This window comes from Ochotona princeps, chromosome X, assembly GCF_030435755.1.
Source record: "Ochotona princeps isolate mOchPri1 chromosome X, mOchPri1.hap1, whole genome shotgun sequence".
In the NCBI taxonomy this organism is placed as follows: Eukaryota; Metazoa; Chordata; class Mammalia; order Lagomorpha; family Ochotonidae; genus Ochotona; species Ochotona princeps.
The window spans coordinates 74,771,812-74,792,278 of record NC_080865.1 but is presented as its reverse complement, the minus strand read 5'-3'; the positions used below and the strand labels follow the sequence as shown (position 1 = coordinate 74,792,278).

Below are 20,467 nucleotides of genomic sequence, written 5' to 3'. Positions count from 1 at the left end.
CCAGCTGAATATCTATATAGGATGCATAAGACTCATTTAAAAACTGAACTGTAAAACTTTAGGAATTAAGTAGTGAGTTTATGGCTGCTAACTACTTATGTCTTTTCAACTTTTCTCTGCTATAAAATGTTCTGAATGAAACGTCTCCACAAAGAAGCTAATTGGAAGGTTTCAAGATCTTTGGTGAGCAGCTCAATATATCAATTTGAAAAGTTTCAATTAACTTCTCTGTATAACGGAAGCCCAAATTCTTTTTACAGGCTATTCTACCCCCAGCATGTAATTCCAGTCTATCTTTTCAGCACTGCCCGCTTCACATACAACTAAGGTCCTTGTTGCACACATCTGCACATAGGGTTTCTTCCGAATACAACTGTTCCTTCATACTTAATGGACTCATTTTCTGATACTTCATTTAAATCTCACTACCACATGAAGCTTTCTCACTCAAGCAGAGAGCAAGGCATCTTCTTTATGCTTTGTGAAAGATTAATGTATTAATTTACTTGCTTAGCAACCAGAGTAAGACCAATCTTTAATCCACTGGCCCATTTCCTAAGAAGCCAGAGGCCAAGAGCCCATGAGTCTCCCATGTGGGTGGCCGAGGCCCAAGCATTTTTGCCATCTTCTGCTACTTTCCCAGGGATAAGAGCAAGGAGCTGGACAGGATGCCAAAGTCAGGACTTGAATTGGTGCTCCAATATGAGTTGCTGCCATCAACAAGAGCAGCTTACCCACTGTGCCAAAACACTGGCCCCTTTTATGCTCTTTTGCACCTATTTTATTATAAAATTGTAGTGTATGTATTTGTATGTCCTCATAGTCCCTTAAGTCTTCAGTGGGGGCGAAGATTTCATCATTTCACTTTGGTCTCCCAAAAGCCCAGAGAAAATAATTTTTATACAAAGGGGTTATCTGCAACACATTAGCTGGTGGTCACTGGTAAAGCAATGTCTCAACTGCTTTTCTTATAAATTACATGCTACCTTAAAGCAACTGCACCTTATAGGCACACCAATTCCTTTCCCTGCAGCTCAACTTTCGATCCAGCTCCCTGCTTGTGGCCTGGGAAAGCATTGGAGGATGGGCCAAAGCTGTGGGACCCTAAACCTAGAACCACTGTGGCCATTTGCGGTAGTCCTATATTAACTAATTAATCAGGGTAAAAAACCTTTTCTTAAAAACTTTCTGCAAGTAAAAAAATTTTTAGCAAATTACATGCTGTAAAAACAATTTGGCTATCTGCTGAGTAGGTGCAATCAAAACAACCTTCTCCAAACACATTGTTAGGGAGATTACTATACCTGCTTTCAAGAAACTTTCAGACTAATGAAACAGACATTAAAAACAGATACAATGTAAGGGATACATCAATTACCTGAAAGCTGCCAGGTGGAGAAGGAGAGGGACTTACTACAGGGGAGCTGGCAAAGTCCCAGAGGAATTGACAATTGAAATACAAACAGACTTAAAGTATGAAAGCCGTAGGTATACTAAAGATGGAAGACAATGAATTTGGAAACTTGTGGGACACTAGGACGCTGAATGCTTAGCCTCACAGTTTGAGTCTCTCTAGTCAATGAGCAAGCATTAGTGGCCCAGTGTGGATTTTCCTTTTTTTTCTCTTAAAGAGAGTAACAAGATGAGATCTGGTCAGAGGTAGTTGACAACACTGGATGACTAAAAAGGAAAAAGAATCTGGTCATCTAGGCTTTTCATTAAGATGAAGATTAGATTATTTATTTCCTAATATCTTGGTAAGCCAACAGCATCACTAGATTGCTTGTCAACATCCATTTATCATCTTACCTTGTCTTCATAACCATTATCTGTGACATAAGTTGGAGGTTTTCCAGGGTAACGATAAAGAATGAAATCCCGACTACAAGGAGTAAAACACAAAGGGGAAGAGATAACTTCATACATAGAAGATAGTTATAGAAGTGTTTGTGCTTTATACTGCCTACCTTATTCACAGAAAACAATTCAACTATTCAGTTTAATGTTTGGCATCAAAATTAATCAAGAAGTTAAATGATAACAAGAGGCAGAAACTAAGTCTGAAGTTGTATGAATTTTTTAAAATATCCCTTAATTTTGGGAGCTCACAAATTGTGAATCGCAAATTTCTTAGATTTGGTGATACTCTTTTGAAAAGCAGGGGTTGGCTTTTTGGGGGGGGTAGGGAGAGGTAAAAAGCCAGATAATAGCCACAGACAACGCATAAGTAAACAAGTATGTGTTCTAATAAAACTTAAGGACTAAAACTTGAATTTCATGTAATTTTTGATGCCATAAAGCATCTTTGACTTTTTAAAAACAAGTATTTTTAAGGATCTTTCTTAGCCATATATGCACACACTTCATAGCTGTACAAAAACAAGAAGCACACTAACCAAAAGTTGTCCCCTGACCAATGCTAATTCTACAATTTTTGCTAGATTTTAGTGAGAACAAGCAGACCAGGAAGCATTAATTTTAACAAACCCTGATAACAGCAGAGTTCTGAGTCTACCAGAGTATTACAGAACTATCTTTCAACATCCTAAGCTTTCTTAAATGCCACCTTTGCAGTTTGTCATTCCACAAATGTACCATATATCTTTAGTTTATGCACTAAGATTTTTCCAAGGACCAAAACAATAAACTTTTTTTTCACCCTTTTCAAATTGAATTTCTACCTTACAGAGTGATACTGTCCCACTGAGAATTCATGCAAAAGAGATACAAATCAAATATGCAATAATTTTTTTCTAATTTCTTACAAGATTATACCAGTAGTTCTTATGCTACAAGTCCTTATGCTAAGACTGTCTGTAAGATTCTCCATCCAAAAATCATATCAAACTGACACTGCTTAGACTTCTTCACTTTACATTATCAGTATATCAGATCATAAGTTTTCCAAGTTCTAAAGGGAGTTTATTTGCAACCTTACAAATTCGTGGATGCATGCGTGCACACTCACACACAGTCACAAACTCAAAGTGGATAAAACTTACTTGTAAATTAGAGAAAGTGCCTTTATTTCCAGCTGGCCAGCACTTTCCTAAAGACAAATAACATACAGTTTCTAAAAAATCATTCTGTACTTAGAAGGTTGAAGATTTGCAAGTTCAACTTCTTTTCTTAACTGATTATTACTCTTTTACATAAAAGAACTTGTAGAACACACTTCAACTTGTTTTGAGGCTTGGAATACTGTGATAGCTACTCATTAAAATCAACTTATCCTGGGAAAAGAAAACCATCTAAGCCTTTCTTAGTTTGCCATTAAGTAATAATGGCCTTTCAAAAGGGAGTTTTAAAAGGCAGTATAAAAACTGGAACTTAAAAATACAAAAGTGGCAGGATATATTCAGTAAATGTGGTTTCAGTATAGAAATATAAAATTAATTGTATTATATAAGAATTACGTCTAACTGAAGTGTGTTTTTGAATTTCACTTCTACAAAAAGTTGTTAACTACAAATCAGGGAACTGCTTAATAAAAATCAAAATAACATTCATCATCACCCCCCCCATTAAAGTGAAAAGGCCTAAATTTGTCCTTTTCTCAAGCAATGTATACTCTCCCACTAGCCTATGCATCTGATTAATACACAATTGCCACACTCTAAACTTTTCCAGCAACTATTTGACTCAACACAGCTGACTTGTTATGAAAATATTTTTGGTCTGGCTACAGCAACATGGATGAATGTTTTGATTACAATTCCAAATAACTCTGAAAATATTAAATCCTTAATTTGATCTTACCTTGGGATCTCCCAACCGTTCCAGGTATTTCTCAAAAGATCCCTCCACATACTTCAAAAATAAAACAAACTTGACTTAACCAAATATATAGCATTATTGAAATTTGATTATTTTGCAGTATTAGATTCCAATGGGTTTTGTGGCTAGCTTAACAATTATGGTATTAAATTACTATTTTGCACAGCAACTCAAGAAGATTTGCACATACATACACAACAGCTATGAGTGGAGAAAAGTTCTCCTATCAAAATTTCTTAGGAATTGGTCCTTGCTTATCCACATACCAATGCATTCCCTCAAATGGTTTGCCTCTGAGCTTCTTCTGAAATGCCAACTTAAAGTGACTTGAGGATTTTCATGAATCAACTAAGCCCGACAATTTTAAGGATTTAAATTTGGCAAGAAACATGCATTTAATAAGTTAAATGAGGAACTTTAAAGAGAACTTCACTCATTTCAAAACAAGCCTAGGCAAAAGAGAACTCTTAGGGGTGATGGAAATGGTCTGTATATTGATTATGACAGCAGTTGCATGATTATGTTACTACAAAATTAAAAATGCTAAACTTAAAATGACAAATTGTTGAATGTAATGTATGCTTCAACAAAACTAAAATTACACTCAGGAAATACAGATTTCTATTTTGATGCAAAAATATCACTAGACTTAAATCAATTTTTAATTATTCCTCATTTTGTTTTTAAGAATTTTGAGGGCCACTTAACATATAATACACTAATTTAAATGATACAAATTTTTGACTTATAAATACATCCAAGAAATTCTCTTGACTCAGACAATAAATATATCACAACCTTATACATTTCCTTGTGCCTCTATATACCTGACATACAGCCACTGATCTACTACACACAAGCAGTACAGATTGGCTTCTATTTTTCTAAAACTTTACATAAACGAAATCAAAGAGTAAGCTTTTGGGGAGGGAGGGAGGTGCCTGGCTTCTCTCATTCAGTGTATTTTGAGATTGATCCATGCAGTTTCAACATTTTACATACATCTTTGTTATTCAAAATGTGGCCCATGAACCAACAGCAAGCATCACTTGGGAGTTTGTTAAAAATGCAAAAATCAGACTCCAGCTAAGACCTACTGAATCAGAACTGTAGTTTAACAAGTTTCCCAAGTGATTTGTATGCACAAAAATACTTGAGATGCACTGCTTTACACCACAATCTTGCATTGGAAGTAAGGCAATAATCTTTTCCCCAGGTGTGAAGAAGACTATCATCAAGCTTCGAGGTAATAAGCCTGAAACTCAAGAAGCCTTCAGATAGTTTATTGAAACCTGTTGAGAAAATTAAGAGTAAACCTCGAACAGCAGGCAAGCAAACACCCACAAAATAGAAATCAAATAGTAATGGAAAAGCCTTGAAGGGTCTGAAAAATAAACAGCCACACAAAAAGGCACACTGCAAATGAGACCTTGAAAGTTGTTTTACTTAACTTCAATCATTAGCAGCAGAACTCCAATATTACAATTTGTCACAGGAAAAGACTTAGGAGTTTAGAGTAATTTGTTCATTGGCAATTACATTTTATAAAATTCCTTGTGAAGATTGTGTATAGCATTAGCAAAGGAATAAAAGTGGGTTCCCATTTGTACACATTTTTGATATATATAGGTTTAGCTATTGCTATTTTAGGCTTTCATGAACTACTTAATTTTTCAAAGAAAACATTAGTATGGATAATACAAAACAGTGAAAACGTCACTTTTTAAGGTTTGGATTTTTGTTGTTCTGAACACATAAGACACAGATAATTTTAAAAACTTTTTTACACTACAAAACAACTTAGTTCTGAGATGAGGTCTAAGCATGTTAGCTAGTGGGAAGGAAGCCAGCTGGGAATTAAGTATTTGCTGCTGGGAAGAGATTGCACAATATAATCTAACTTTCATTTGGAAGTGCTCGAAATTCTTTTTCCTACCTGCTACATACTCTAGGGACAACTTTCCATTGAGTATGCATTCTACTTACAGATTGAAAAGCTTGCTGATTTTCTTTCATATACGAAACACAAGCCTTTCTGATTTCCAAATGATGGACCTGGCTGCAAAACAACTAAAAAGAAAAAAAAAAAAAAAACCTCACCACCAGTAGTCATTTGAAATAGAAGCTTCTAAATTTAAGACTATGAGCTGGATGCTAAGCTTCCTTTATTCAGAAAATATGAAGGAAAAGGGACAATTACAGTCCGTCTCTGATGAAAATCTTTAGTAACTTTAGTGAGATTGGAGAGATTTTCTTATGCTTCCCCCTTCCTCTTTCCTACTCCTGATTTACACAGCTTCTAGTTTTTCTTAGGCATAAAATCTGGAGTAAGAACGGCATACTTACAAAAGATCAAGACATATTTCAAAGTTTTCTTTAACCCCATTATCTTATTCCTACAGAAGGGTATTTACAAAACAGAAAAATAACAGCAAAGACATAGCAATATATTTCAACTAATCAGCAAAGGCACACACCACGCTAATAAGATACAGATGGGCTCTTTCCAGGACTTAATCTGCCTGAATGTTTTCACTAGAAAATAATAAATGGAATTTTCTGTTCACAGAAGGCTACGGGGACGTGCTACAGGACCACGCCATATTTCAAACTCTTAACATTCAATTTAGGAAAGAAAGATTTTTTTTCTTTTACCTGCTCCAATTTAGGGAAGATAGGTTTTTCTTTTACCTGCTCCGAAATAGCCCGAAAGAGACAAGAGGCATCCTTGGCAGTCAGCTTTCGAAACAGCCCTAAGCTGCCTAAATATTCATCCATTGATGTCTCACTCAGAGATTTCTGGCCGCAGTACTTTTTCCATCCTTTATTCATCTTGCAGGGTCGTAGAAGGCAGAAGGAACAGAAGTGTGGCAAAAGGAAGTAGCAGAATGCAGGGAAGAATAGGAGTGACAAGGACTGGTTTTACGCAGGTATCTGAAAAACAGCCCCACGCCAAGGCATGAGAAGGCAGTTGAAGTCAGCACTGCAGAATCTTGGCACTTCCAGAAGCAGAAGCAAAGAACTGGCTTGCCCAGGACAGGTTGGGACCCTGTGAAAAGAAGAGGAACAGCAATGCTCCTAAGAATGGGGAACTGGAGAAGCAGACTAGGGAGGGAGGGAGGGAGGAAGGAAGGGTGGGAGGAAGGAAGGGTGGGAGAAAGGGAGGGTGGGAGGGAAATGGTGCTCCTAGAGCTACCTCATTGGGGAAGGGAAGCATTAACCTAATCAGCCCAAGGCTGCGAAAAGTATGCATAAGCAGCTGAGCTTTGGGACCAGCAGTACGCAGCTTAACTCGGGGCAACTGCTGCACGAGGCTGCAAAGGGGACTTTGATAAGGTTCAGGTGTGTAGAACAGCCTGGTCCACAGTAGATTGCCTTAGTATCTCTGCCCGATTTTTACAACTACAGTCTCGACCCAAATTGCCTGCTTCCTTCATAGCTGCAGGAAAATACGTAGTTTACTAACTACTAAGAATATCTTTTCAAAAACAAAGAGGTGGGCAGGGAGCGCCTTTGATTTGATGGAGTAGAGGTCACAGCTCAAGCAAAGTAAAATATCAAAGCAATTATTGGATATTTCAAGTATGGCAGCTTAAGTAATCTCATTTTAATTCTAAGATAGCAGTAACCCTGCTAGAATCACAAAAACAGTCTATTAGCTGTGCTAGAAAGCGCTGATACAATTTTTCACTAATGTCTCCAAAGTACCGTAGGACACTAAGAACAGCAGAAAAAAAAATTTCTTAAAAATGGAAAAACATGAGCATTTCAAACGAAAGTAGCATACGTAAAATACCTTCTCCACAAACTCTCTAGTAGACTACATGTAAAATGCTGTGGTACTGTGTGAGAGGGGCTGGATCTGAGAGGCACATTATAATGTATTATTAGAATACTACTCTAGGAGAGAAAAATCAAAGTAAAAAATAAAGGGAAAAAGAGGGCCAGTCACTTGTAATACTTGATTTTACTATGAAGTGTCTTGTTTTTATTTAAATGTCAAAATCCAATTCCTTTTCTGCTTTTAAATTTCAATCGGTCTAAAGCCGGATTTGGAGAAGTGCCATAGTGAGCTGCTTTCAAACTATTTTTCTTACAATTGTGCATCCAGCAGTAAACATGACTATATTCCCTTTAGAAAAAATATCAACTACTAATTTTATCATTTAGGAACAAAATACAAAAGCACTGTAGAAAAAGGAATAAAATCTTCCTTCAATAAGCCAACCTGAAGTTACTTTCATTCATTTTTAAAATAAATCATGACCCTGGGGAAGTGAAACCTTTTGCAAAAGTTCTGAAGCACTGGGAACAGGTATCACTCTTTAAAGCCACTAATTCACTGAAAAAAGTAGTGTAAGGAGTTATTCCAATAGCCTTCCCTGGACGGTGCCATTCCTTCTTCCTCACAGCTCATGAAGTTCGCGCCGGCCTAGCTATCCACCAATCGGATGTAACCTGGCTTTCCACCTGAATCCCACCTCCCAATCTTCCAGCCCCCTCCCCAACTCCACCCACTTGCCAATCATCCCTAGGCATTCACCTGCAGGCACCAATCCCCTGGGGGCCTGGCCTCAATCCCTCCCAATCCCCACCCCCTACACCTGGCAGACAAAAAGGCTTCCCCAGGTGCGGCTCGCTCTCTTATCCTGGCTCTTACCCTGCTCTTACCCCTCTCTTCTCTCTCTCTCTCTCCCCTGATTTTCACCATCTCTACCCGTTCCTGCCCCGTTGGAATAAACCTCCTAAGATACCTCGTTGCGTCTGGTGTTTCAGCTCACGGTAAAGAACCAGGTTGTGGGAATTAGCTGCGCGTAATAATATCGTAATATCGTATGAACTAGAACTCTACCATCTTTTTAAATAACTAACAAGTAGTAAGGACTCTAGTTTAAAAGGTAATTCATCTTGATATGTTTTACTTGTAGAGAAAAAAATGTAAATTCTTCATAACTGTTGCTTGTTAAATCAAAAATAAGATATAAAACTTTAACTGATAAAATCTATAAACATCATTTTGAGGAACGGGTAATCAGGAGAATCAGAAAATAGAAGGAAACCAGAATCAAAGAAAAATCAGGAAAAGAAAAACAAAGGATAAGTAACGCACAAGCTATGCTCACAGAGCTAAACCCACACAAAGATGCTCAACTGATTTTTGACAAAGATGCGAGAGCAGTGCAACAGAAAAAATTACAGTACTTTCATCAAATGGTGTTAGTAGAAATGACAATTCATATGCAAAAAAATCGACCTATATCTGTTTGTACAGTGATATACCCAAACTAGATCACAGATCACTGTGATTCGTGCATCCCATATTGCAATGCCAGTTTCATCCAAACTGATCCATTTCCCATCCAACTCCCTACTAAAATGTGCATTGACAGGCAGCAAAAAGACCCAGCCATTGGGTACCTACCAGCCATGTGGGAGACCGAGATTCAGTTCAAGGCCCCAGTATTAGTCTGGCCAAGCCCTGACTATCATGGTGATTTGAAGAATAAACTACTACATGGGTGTCTTTTTCCTCCACCTATCCCCTCCCCCGAACCTTCTTAGGCTTCTCAAATAAATAAATGTAAAATAAAACATTGAAGTTTTTAGAATAAAACAGAAAATGTTCAAGGCCTTCAATAAGTAAAGAGGATATAGCCTGAAAGAGGAAAAAAAAAAAAAAAACTGATGAACTAACTAGACTTTACCAGAACTAAAACTTTTGCCTTTGCTGGGAGTTTGAAAAGCAACAAGCTGTGAGGAAATATTTCAGTATTATATCAAGTCAAAACAAGTTTGTGCAAAAAATATATGAAGGACTATAAAAAGTCAACAAGAAAACAGTTCCGGGCGAGGCGAATACACCATGGCTCAACAGGCTAATCCTCCCCATTTAAGCAATGCCTGGATTCCATAAGGAGGCCGATTCATGTCCTAGCTACTCCATTTCCAACCCAAGTTTCTGCTTACTGTCTGTGAAAGCAGTGGAAGATGGCCCAAATGCTTGGCACCCTGCACCCACATGGGAGTCCTGGCAGAGACTCCTGGCTCCTGGCTTTGTATCGGATCAGCTCTGGCTGTTGCAGTCACTTGGGGAGGAAACCAGCAGATGGAAGATTCCTCTATCTCTCCTTCTCTCTGTAACTCTGCCTTTGAAATAAAAATAGATAAACCTTAAAGAAAAAATTAAATTTTAAACAGGCAAAAGATTAAAGAACATTTCAGAAAATAAACAAATTGCTTATAAGGACATGAAACATTCAACCATCATTGGAAAATGCAAATTAAAATCCAAATGACTGGGCCCTGCACAGTAGTCCAGCAGCTAAAGTCCTTCTCCTTTATATATGACTTACCAACAAAAATCATTCTTTTAAAAAAAATCTCATGACTAAGATGAGTATAACATAGACAAAAAGCTTTAACCAAAGATGTAGTTTCTTAATAAAAGAGACCATCTGTAAAATCTGTATGATCTCAAAAGAATCCATTGATATGCAATCTATGGAGACACAGAGCAGATCAGTGGTTCCCTGGGGCTGTGCTGAGAATAGGCGTGGACAACAAACAGGCACAAGAATCTTTTTGGAATGATAAAAGATTTCTAAAACTATTTCTTGATGTTTACACAATTCTGTATAATCATTTAAAATTACTGAGGGGTGGAGTAATAGCACAACTGGCTAATACTCCACCTGCAAGCTCCAGCATCTCACATAGGCAACATTTTGTGTTCCGGCTGTAGCACTTCCTATCCAGTTCTCTACTGACAGCCTGGGAAAGCAGTAGAGGATGGCCAAAGCTTAGAACCCTGCACCTGTGTAGGAGACCCAGGAGAAGTTCCTGGATCTTGATTTTGGATGGGCTCAGCTCTGACCTTTGTAGCCGTTTGGTGGGGTTAACCAGTGAAGGCTAAGATCTTTTTGTATTGCCTTCTCTCTGTACATCTTTCCAATAAAATTTAAATAAATCTTTCAATATTATTGAATTGCACTTTTTTTTTCCCTTGGAAAGTCAGATATACAGAGGAGGAAAGACAAAGGAAATTTTCCATCCACGGATTCATTCCCCAAGTGGCCGAAACGGTGGCAGCTGAGCCAATCCAAAGCCAGGAGTCAGGAGCCAGGAGCTTCTTCCAGGTCTCCCACGCAGGTGCAGGGTTCCAAGACCTTGGGCTGTCCGCAACTGCTTTCCCAGGCCCTAAGCAGGGAGTTAGCAGGGAGTTAAAAGGGAAGCAGGGCTGCCGGGATTAGAATCAGCACCCATCTGGGATCCCAGTGCACGCAAGGTGAGTACTTTAGCTTCTAGGCTACCATGCTGGGCCCTGAGCCCTGAATTGTACTTTTTTTTTGAAGATTTATTTTTATCGGAAAGTCAGATATACAGAGAGGAGGAGAGACAGAAAGGAAGATCTGTCCATTGATTCACTCTGCAAGTGGGTGCAGCGGCTGGAGCTGATCCGGACTTTAGCTGCTAGGCTAAAATCTAAGTTGTTAAAGACTTTGGAATCTAAGTCATTAACCAAAATTTACAGGCTTCAATAATTCAATTTTTGCTGTTTTCTTTTTTTGTATACGGAGGATTGGGAATTTGCCAACAGATTTTTAGTATATTGCCACTACCACAAAATGAAACTCTAGGGCCTAGTGGCCAAAGTCCTTGCTTTGAGCATGCTGAGATTCCATATGGGCACCAGTCCTGATCCCGGGAGCCCCAATTCCCATCCAGCTCCCTGCCTGTGGCCTGGGAAAGCGAGGGCAGCCCAAAGCCTTGGGACTCTGCACCCATGTGGGAGACCTGGAAGAGGCTCCTGGCTTCGGATTGGCTCAGCTCAGGCCATTGCAGCCACTTGAGGAATGAATCTTTGGACAAAGATCTTCCTCTCTGTCTCTCCTCCTCTCTGCATATCTGACTTTCCAATATAAATCTAAAAATCCTTTAAAAAATGAAACTAATAGAAAAGGAAACAAAAAATACTTTGAAACACATGAAAATGAAAACAAAACATATAAATACTTACAGGATCCAACAAAAAAGTCCTGACAGGGAATTTATAATGATAAACACCTCCACCAAATCTACTGGAGATGGGTGCTTGTGGGAGCAGTTAACAAGCCACTCGGAATGCAAACATTTCCTATCTTGGTGTCTGTTTTCAGCCTGGGCTCCACTCCAAACTTCAAGACTTGTATACCATGGGAGACAACAGAAGATGGCTGAAGTACTTGTGGAGATAATAACACTGTCAAAGTACTTAAGTACTTAACATTACACTGCAAGGAATTAGAAAAAGCAAGCTCAAAGGAGGGAAATAACAAAGATTAGAGCATAAGCAAGTGAAATAGACTAGAAACAGAACAAAATCAATAAAACCTAGTTATTTGAAAAGACAAAATGAAATAATCTTTATCTAGACTAAGAAAAATTTTCAAATAAAATCAGTAAAGGGAAGGCATCTGTACAGCAAAGGAAATGATCAACAAAGTGAAGAGGTTACCAACAAAATGGGAGAAAATTTCTGCACAGTACACAATATATAAGGGACTAATTTCCAGGATTTACAAAGAGCTTCAAAACTCAGGGACAGCAAAACAAACAACCCTATGAAGAAATAAGTGACAGAATCCAGCAGGCATTTTTCAAAAGAACAAATTCAAAATTCTCAGGCTCCCTCTCTTAGGGAGATGCAAATAAAAACCACACTGAGGTTCTATCTAACTGCAATGAGGTTGCCCTACATTTGGATATTTACTAGCAACACCCAGGGGAGTGGATGTAAGGAAAAAGTAACAAACTTATCCACCTAGTGGCGGGAATGCAGGCTCCTGCAGTCACTATGCAAGTCAGTATGGAGAGCACTAAAACAACTGAAAACTGATCTGCTGTCTGATCCAGCTATCTCAATCCTGGGAATATATCCAAAGGAAGTGATATCTGCATGAAAAGGTGACCTGCAACTGTATATTTATAGTAGCACAATCCACCATAGTGAAGAGATGCAAACAATCCAGCTGCCCATTGAAAGAGGAATGGATAAAAAAAAAAAAAACATGGTACATCCATTATACTCAGTCATTAAAAAGAATGAAATTCCACCATTTGCAACAAAATGGTTCCAACTGGAGACTATTATGCTCAGTGAAATAAGCCAATCCCAACAGGACAAATACCATATATTCTTTATGATATAAGGCAACACTCATGCAATATATAAAACAGATAAGTAAACATGTATATACATATATATTCTTTTCTTTTTACAAAGTATGATTTATTTAGGAAAGAGAGAAACAGAGCTCCTGCCTGAGTGACAGGAGGGGGCTCCAAGGTATGAAAGACCATATATATATATATATATTTTTTTTCTTATAAATGAACTGCATAATAGAAACTAGCATACTGGGAAGTAAAAACATGTTTCAGTAAGCATCTGTACTTTCGAATAAAAGCAGCATTCCCAATGAACTATACTTTGATCCTTGATTCCCGAGACTATGGAATTGTATAATGAAAAATAAGAATTAAAAATAAACATACCGGGCCGGGCGGTGTGGCCTGGCAGCTAAAGTTCTCGCCTTGAACACGCCAGGATCCTATATGGGCACCGGTTCTAATCCCGGCAGCTCCACATCCCATCCAGCTCCCTGCTTGGGGCCTGGGAAAGCAGTCTAGGATGGCTCAAAGCCTTGGGACTCTGCACTCAGTTCCAGGATCCTGGCTTTGGATTGGCATACCACCGGCCGTTGCACTCACTTGGGGAGTGAATCATCGGATGGAAGATCTTTCTCTCTGTCTCTCTTCCTCTCTGTATATCTGACTCTCCAATGAAAATAAAATAAATCTTAAAAAAAAATAAACATACCTTGACAATACGATACTAGATTTTCTACCACTGCCTATACCTGCAATGCTATGATATACTTAAATAGCAGAATGGGGGTGACAGAGTGAGGAAGAATAAAAAGAAGGGAGGAAAGCCCTATACCTACAAAACCGTATCATGGAAAATAACAATACAAAATACAAAAAAGCAACACACCTAGTATTACAGAAATACATAGGATCACAAAAGATCGTAAGTATATGACAAAAAAATCAGATAACCACAAAAATGGATAAATCTTAGACACAATCTACCGAAACTAAATTATGAGTAGAAAATATGAACAGGTTAATGTTTAAAGTCTTCTATCAAAATAAAGTCTCTCATCAAAGTAAAGTCTAGGATAGAACAGCTTCACTGGTGAATTCTACCAGAATTAAAGAACTGGTAACAACCCTGAACTCTCTCAGAAAACTGAACAGTATTTACAAAGTCATTACCCAAATACCAAAGCCAGACAATAACACAACAAAAGCACAGGCCAATATCTATGACGAAGATGCAAAAATTCTCAATAACACCATGCATATAGATTTCAACAAAACATTAAAAGAATCATTCACCATGATCAAGTGGGATTATTTCTGGTATGTAAGGATGACTCAACACATGCAAACCAATACATGTAATACATGAACAAAATGAAGGATATAAGGATTATATGATTAAGGTTGGTGATGTGATAGAGTGGGTGAAGCCACCACTAGTAATGCATGCATCATCATTAAAGTCTTTTTTCAAAGTCTTTTGTGGTGTACCAGGTAAAGACTTATATGGATGTCAGTTCAAGTCCCAGCTGCTCCACTTCCTTTTTTTTTTAAAGATTTTATTTATTTTTATTACAAAGTCAAATATATATAGAAAGGAGGAGAGACACAGAGGAAGATCTTCCATCTGATGATTCACTCCCCATGTGAGTGCAATGGCCAGTGCTGTGCTGATCTGAAGCCAGGAGCCAGGAACTTCCTCCAGGTCTCCAACACAGGTGCAGTGTCCCAAGGCTTTGGGCCGTCCTTGACTGCTTTTCCAGGCCACAAGCAGGGAGCTGGATGGGAAGTGGGGCTCCCAGGATTAGAACTGGCACCCATATGGGATCCCGATGTGTTTAAGGCAAGGACTTCAGCTGCTAGGCCACTGTGCCGGGCCCCCAGCTGCTCCACTTCTAATCCAGCTCCCTGTGAAAGGCCTTGGAAAAGCAGTGGAAGTTGGCTCAAGTGTTTGGATCCCTGCCACCAACATGGGAAATACAGATTAAGATGCTGGGCTTGAGGCCTCAGCTTGCCCAGCCCTGGCCATTACAGTCATCTGGGGAGTGAATCAGCAGATGTAGCATCTTTTTTTTTTTTTTTTTTTGGTTCTCCTTCTTTTTACGTAATTATATACTTTGAAAACAATAAAATAAATTACTTTTTTTTGTATCTCAGCTACTCTGCTTCCAATCCAGCTTTCAGCTGACATGCCTCAGAAAGCAGTGCAAGATAGTCCAAATACCTGAGCCTCTGCCACTCATGTGGCTCCTGGCTTTGGCTTGGACATTTGGGGAGTGGATCTTCAGAAGGAAGTGCCAGCACCCTCAGTCTCTTTTCCCTGTCACTCTTTCAAGTCAACAGATAATCTTTAAAATCCTTTGATCATATCAACATATGTAGAAAAAACATTTGCTAAAATTCTGTTCTTTCTTGAACTCTCAATGGATTTGGTATAGAGAGAAAATAACATCATAAGAAATGACATATGTGACAAATTCATAGCTAAGATCACTTTCAATAGTCAAATACTGAAAGCTTTTCCACCAATATCAAGCTAAGACAAAGATTCTCTCTCACCATTCCTTTTCAACACAGTACTAAGTTCTACCCTGAACAATTATGCAAGATAAAAATAAATTGCTTCCTAACAGAAAAGTGAATTTTCTGTAATTGCCAATAATCATATGATCATATATACATCTATAATTTATATATTCCTAAAGACACAACAAAAACTGTTGCGACTACAAAGTGAATTCAGCAACCTTGCAGGGTATGCAAAAGCTACATGCAAAACTCAGTAACATTCCTACATACTATTAAGGAATTATACAAAAAGGAAGTCAATAATCCTATTTATAACAACAATTAAAAATACATATAAATTTACTCAAAGATAGTAAAAGACATATATACTAAAAACTACAGAAAACTCATGATGTAAATTGAAGGAAATATGAATCAGTGGAAATGCATAATGCATTCATGACTTGGGAGAACTTATATTGCAAAAATGCCCACATTACTCAAAGTAACACAGATTCAAAAGTCAAGTGACATTTTCACAGAAATATAATATTACAAAGATCCTTCATTACCAAAACAACTTTGAGGAAAAAAAAACAAACCTAGCAGTATCTCACTCCCTGATTTCACAACATATTATGAAATGATCATAATCAAAACATCATTGTATTAGCATAAAGATAATATCATACACCCTAGAACCAGACAAAAAGCACAGAAATTAAATCACACATTTACAGTCAATTAGCTTTTCATAAAGCTACCAAGGACACAATGGAGAAATGACAGTCTTCATTACGTAGTGGTATCTACCTACTAAAGCATGAAATTGAATCCTTGTCTCATATCACACACAAAAATAAAAGTGGTTTAAGAACTTTAAAACCTAAAATTAGAAAATGTAAAAGAATGCTCCACAATAGTAGTATTGACAACTTTTTATATGACTCTGAAAGCAGAGAAAACAGATGTAAAACATTTTATACCCATATTTATCATTTAATTGCATTTTCCACACAATTTCCAAAGTACTTTCCTATGTGTGAATTCTAAAACGTTTTGCTCACAGAAGTAGAGTAGAATGATATTTACCAGAGGCTAGGAGTATGGGGGGATGAGATGGGGAAAGAGGCACTGGGGATGTTCAACAAAGGATACAAAGTCTCATATAGACAGGAGGCCTAAGTTCTGAGTAACTACAGTCAACAACATACTATGAATTTTGATTTTTTTAAGGATTTGTTTCTTTCAAAGGCAGAGTTCCATCTGCTGGCTCATTCCCCAGACGGCCAAAACAGCTGAAGTCAGGATCTTTACCTGGTTCTCCTACAATTTAGCAGGGATCCAAACACTTACGGAATTTTCAGTTTTTAGCCCAGGCAATTAGCAGGGAGCAGATTGGAAAGGGACATGAATCAGAATCAGAGCCAGAACCAGAACTCACTACACCCCAGTGATAGTGCCAGTGTAGTTTCAAATGTCTCACCATAAAAAAAATAGGTTGGGGTCTGCTTTGTGGTTCAATGGGTTAAGCCATCTCCTTTAATGTCACCATTCCATAGGAGCAGCGGTCCCAGGCCTGACTGCTCCATTCATCTGATCCAGCTCCCTGCTAATGCACCCGAGAAAGCAACACATGGCCTAATCCTTCTCCCAAAGCTGTGCAACAGACCTGGATGGAGTGCCAGCTTTGGCCTGGGCCAGTCCTGGCCATTGTGGCCATTTGGGGAGTGAACTAACAGATGGATGATATATATGTGTGTAACTCTGTCTTTCAAAGAAATAATTTTCAAAAGCTTTTAGAAAACTGTTCGGTGAGTTGGATAAGTCAACCAGCTTGATTTAATCATCCCAAAATACATGCATGTATTGAAGTATCATGGGCATAAATTATTCAACATTTATTTCTTTTTATTTTAAAAAGAGATTTACAGAGAGGAGGAGAGCGAGCGAGTGTTCTTCCATCTGCTGGTTCACTCTCCAAATGACCACTTCCTTCAGGTCTCCCATATGGGTGGAGAGTCCCAAAGACTTGAGCCATCCTTTGCTGCTTTCCCAGGCTATAAGCAGGGAGCTGGAAGGGAAACAGAGCATCTGGAACATCAAGCAGGGCTAATATGGGATGTTGGTGTCACAGAGTGGAAGATTACCAAATTGAACCATGGCAACAGTCCCATTAAAACTATATTCTTGTCAAACTAAAATAGAGCTCTTGGGCCCGACGCCATTAAAACTATATTCTTGTCAAACTAAAATAGAGGTCTTGAGCCCGACACAATAGCGTAGTGGTTAAGTCCTCGCCTTGCATGCGCCGGGATCCCATATGGGTGCCAGTTCAAATCCTGGGAGCCCCACTTCCCATCCAGCTCCCTTCCCTGCTTATGGCCTGGGAAAGCAGTCAAGGACGGCCCAAAGCCTTGGGATCCTGCACCTGTGTGGGAGACCCGGAAGAGCTCCTGGATCCTGGCTTCGGAATGGCTCAGCTCCAGCTGTTGCAGCCATTTGGGGAGTGAATCTTTGGACGGAAGATCTTTCTGACTCTCCTCCTCAGATCCACCTTTCCAATAAAAATTTTTTAAAAATCTTAAGAAAAAATAAAATAGAGGTTTTGAAGTGATCCTCTTATACTTAGAAAGCCTAAGGAAAACATTCAAGTTCTAAAAACAAAAATATGACTTGGACATATTACTTATAATCCATACAAAATAATATGGTCACCTGCAAGAAGATCAGACATGAGGAAAATGGGACACTGACAGCAGTTTGTTGCTATAAGCTTTGTAGCACTAATTAATATTTTAAATTATATGTATCAAATTAAAATATATAAATTTAATATAAACATTTCTATTGCTAGTGAGCAAGAAACAATGACATAATGAACTGGGAAAATCAGTAAAGCTGAACTTTACAGGTACAAAGTACACCTCATTTTACAGATGAACAAATTATAATTAATTATGAGACATATCTAAATTTTCATATATTCAATCAGTAACAGTGTTATGAAGAAGTATATGCCAAAGCAGGCTGAACAAAGGCTGAAGTGGTAACTGGTTACTTTCTTCATATTAGTACAATAGAATTCTTTTTTTAGAAATACCCTTAAGACATAGACTCTATCTTGTTTGTAACAAAAAACCATTTCATGGTATTGAACACCATCCTTCAAAATATCGACTTCACTTGAAATCCCAATTGCTGACTCTAATGGGATCCTAAACTACTCTAATCCTGTACACCTCCAAAACAGTGATTTTCAGACGGCTTTTTAAAAGCAGACTGCTTCTTCCCAATATTCTAATGTAGTGGCCATGTGATGAATCCCAAGAATTTGCATTCCTAGCAAACTCAAGTGATGCTGACCTTGATCCTTGGAAAATACTTTGAGACCCACCGCTCTAGAACAATGAGTTCCATAAATTATGTTTCTAAAATGATTTCAAGGCCATTTTTTACAGGAAGCACTGTATAATACAATCCCATCTTTCTGATTCATAATGCCTACAGGCAATATTAAAGACCAGAAGGAATGCTTAAAGTTATTGCTTGATTCCACTCACCATTTATTCTGTTAATTTTCTGAAATTTAAAACATGTTACTATACTTATTTTTTCTATCCTTTAAAACCTGAGATGGGACTGGGATGTGTGGAAAGTTGTTTTCCCCTGTTTCTTCCCTTCCCCAGGAACAAGAAGAAGAAATAGCAAATTTGGAAGCAAAGAATTAACCCAATTTTCCCTAAACCTTGATCCTTCTCACCCTGATAAACCATGTAATCATTACGAAAATAATTAAAAACAAACAACAAAGTATTATATAAAATCCTACATGTTCCATGTTTCACAAATTAAGCGCTTAATTAAACATGAACTGCTATTAGCTGTTGCCTGACAAAGTATTCACTAAATTAATCTTTGGTCAAAAAGAAAGGTGGACAGGAATGTAGCTAAGCAGACTGATTTGGGGATACATCACAGTGTCTGTGAGTTCTGCCTCCATTCCCAATCCAGCTTCCTGCTAATGCATCCCTGAAAGGCAACAGATGATCACTCAATTACTTGCATTCCTGGCACCCATGTGGGAGATTTGCATGGAACTCCTGGTTCTGACCTGATCCAGCCCTAAATAATTTGAGAACTTGGGGAAATTAACCAGGGATGGAAGAATTCTCTCTCTCTCTCTCTTGTTCTACTCTCCCAGTTCTTCTGCCTCTCAATTTTTTCTTTTAAAACAAAAATGCGAGAATCAGGGCCCAGCAGCGTGGTCTAGCTGCTGAAGTCCTTGCCTTGAATGCACCAGGACCCCATATGGCAGCCGGTTCTAATCCTGGCAGCCCATCTAGCTCCCAGCTTATGGCCTGGGAAAGCAGCTCCCTGCCTGTGGCTGCTAAGAGAATGAATATTTTGTAGATTTGTTTATTTTTATTGCAAAGTTACATATACAGAAATATTTTTTTAATTGGAAAGTCAGAAATACAGAGAGGAGGAGAGACAGAGAGAATGTTCTTCCGTCCAATGATTCACTCTCCAAGTGGCCACAACGGCCAGAGCTGAACCTATCTGAAGCAAGGAGCCTCTGGGTCTCCCAAGCGGATGCAGGTTCCCAAGGCTTTGGGCCATCCTCCACTGCTTTCCCAGGTCACAGGCAGGGCTGCTGGATGGGAAGCAGGGCTGCTAGGATTAGAAGTGGCGCCCATATGGGATCCAGATGAATTTAAGGCAAGGACTTTAACCCCTAAGCCACCGCACAGGGCCAGAAGATAAATCTTTAAAAATAGCTCCCTGTCACGTTTCCCCACTCTTGCTGGGATTCTTTTTAGGAACTGTATTTCTAGGTAGAGATTTAAATGGAATTAAAGAAAATTAAAATGAAAAATGAACATTTGAGTTGCTTTGAAATTAATGTGCTTCCAACAGCCGGTGATACACCGATCCGATGCCGGGAACCGGGAACCTCTTCCGGGTCTCCCACGCGGGTGCAGGGTCCCAAAGCATTAAGCCATCCTCGACTGCTTTCCCAGCAGGCAGGGAG

The 20,467-nt window shown here is 38.6% G+C and overlaps 1 protein-coding gene across 1 annotated transcript in view; it reads right to left on the bottom strand.

Annotated features, from left to right (window-relative positions):
• Nucleotides 1-20,467, bottom strand: part of ALG13 (ALG13 UDP-N-acetylglucosaminyltransferase subunit) — a 90,047-nt gene that overhangs the window by 52,102 nt on the left and 17,478 nt on the right. Inside the window, 8 exon segments of the mRNA XM_058659252.1 lie at nt 1,810-1,882; nt 3,003-3,049; nt 3,760-3,810; nt 5,764-5,847; nt 6,469-6,613; nt 6,615-6,691; nt 6,693-6,783; nt 6,785-6,826. Of these exon segments, the coding sequence (XP_058515235.1) occupies nt 1,810-1,882; nt 3,003-3,049; nt 3,760-3,810; nt 5,764-5,847; nt 6,469-6,613; nt 6,615-6,691; nt 6,693-6,783; nt 6,785-6,826 (610 nt within the window).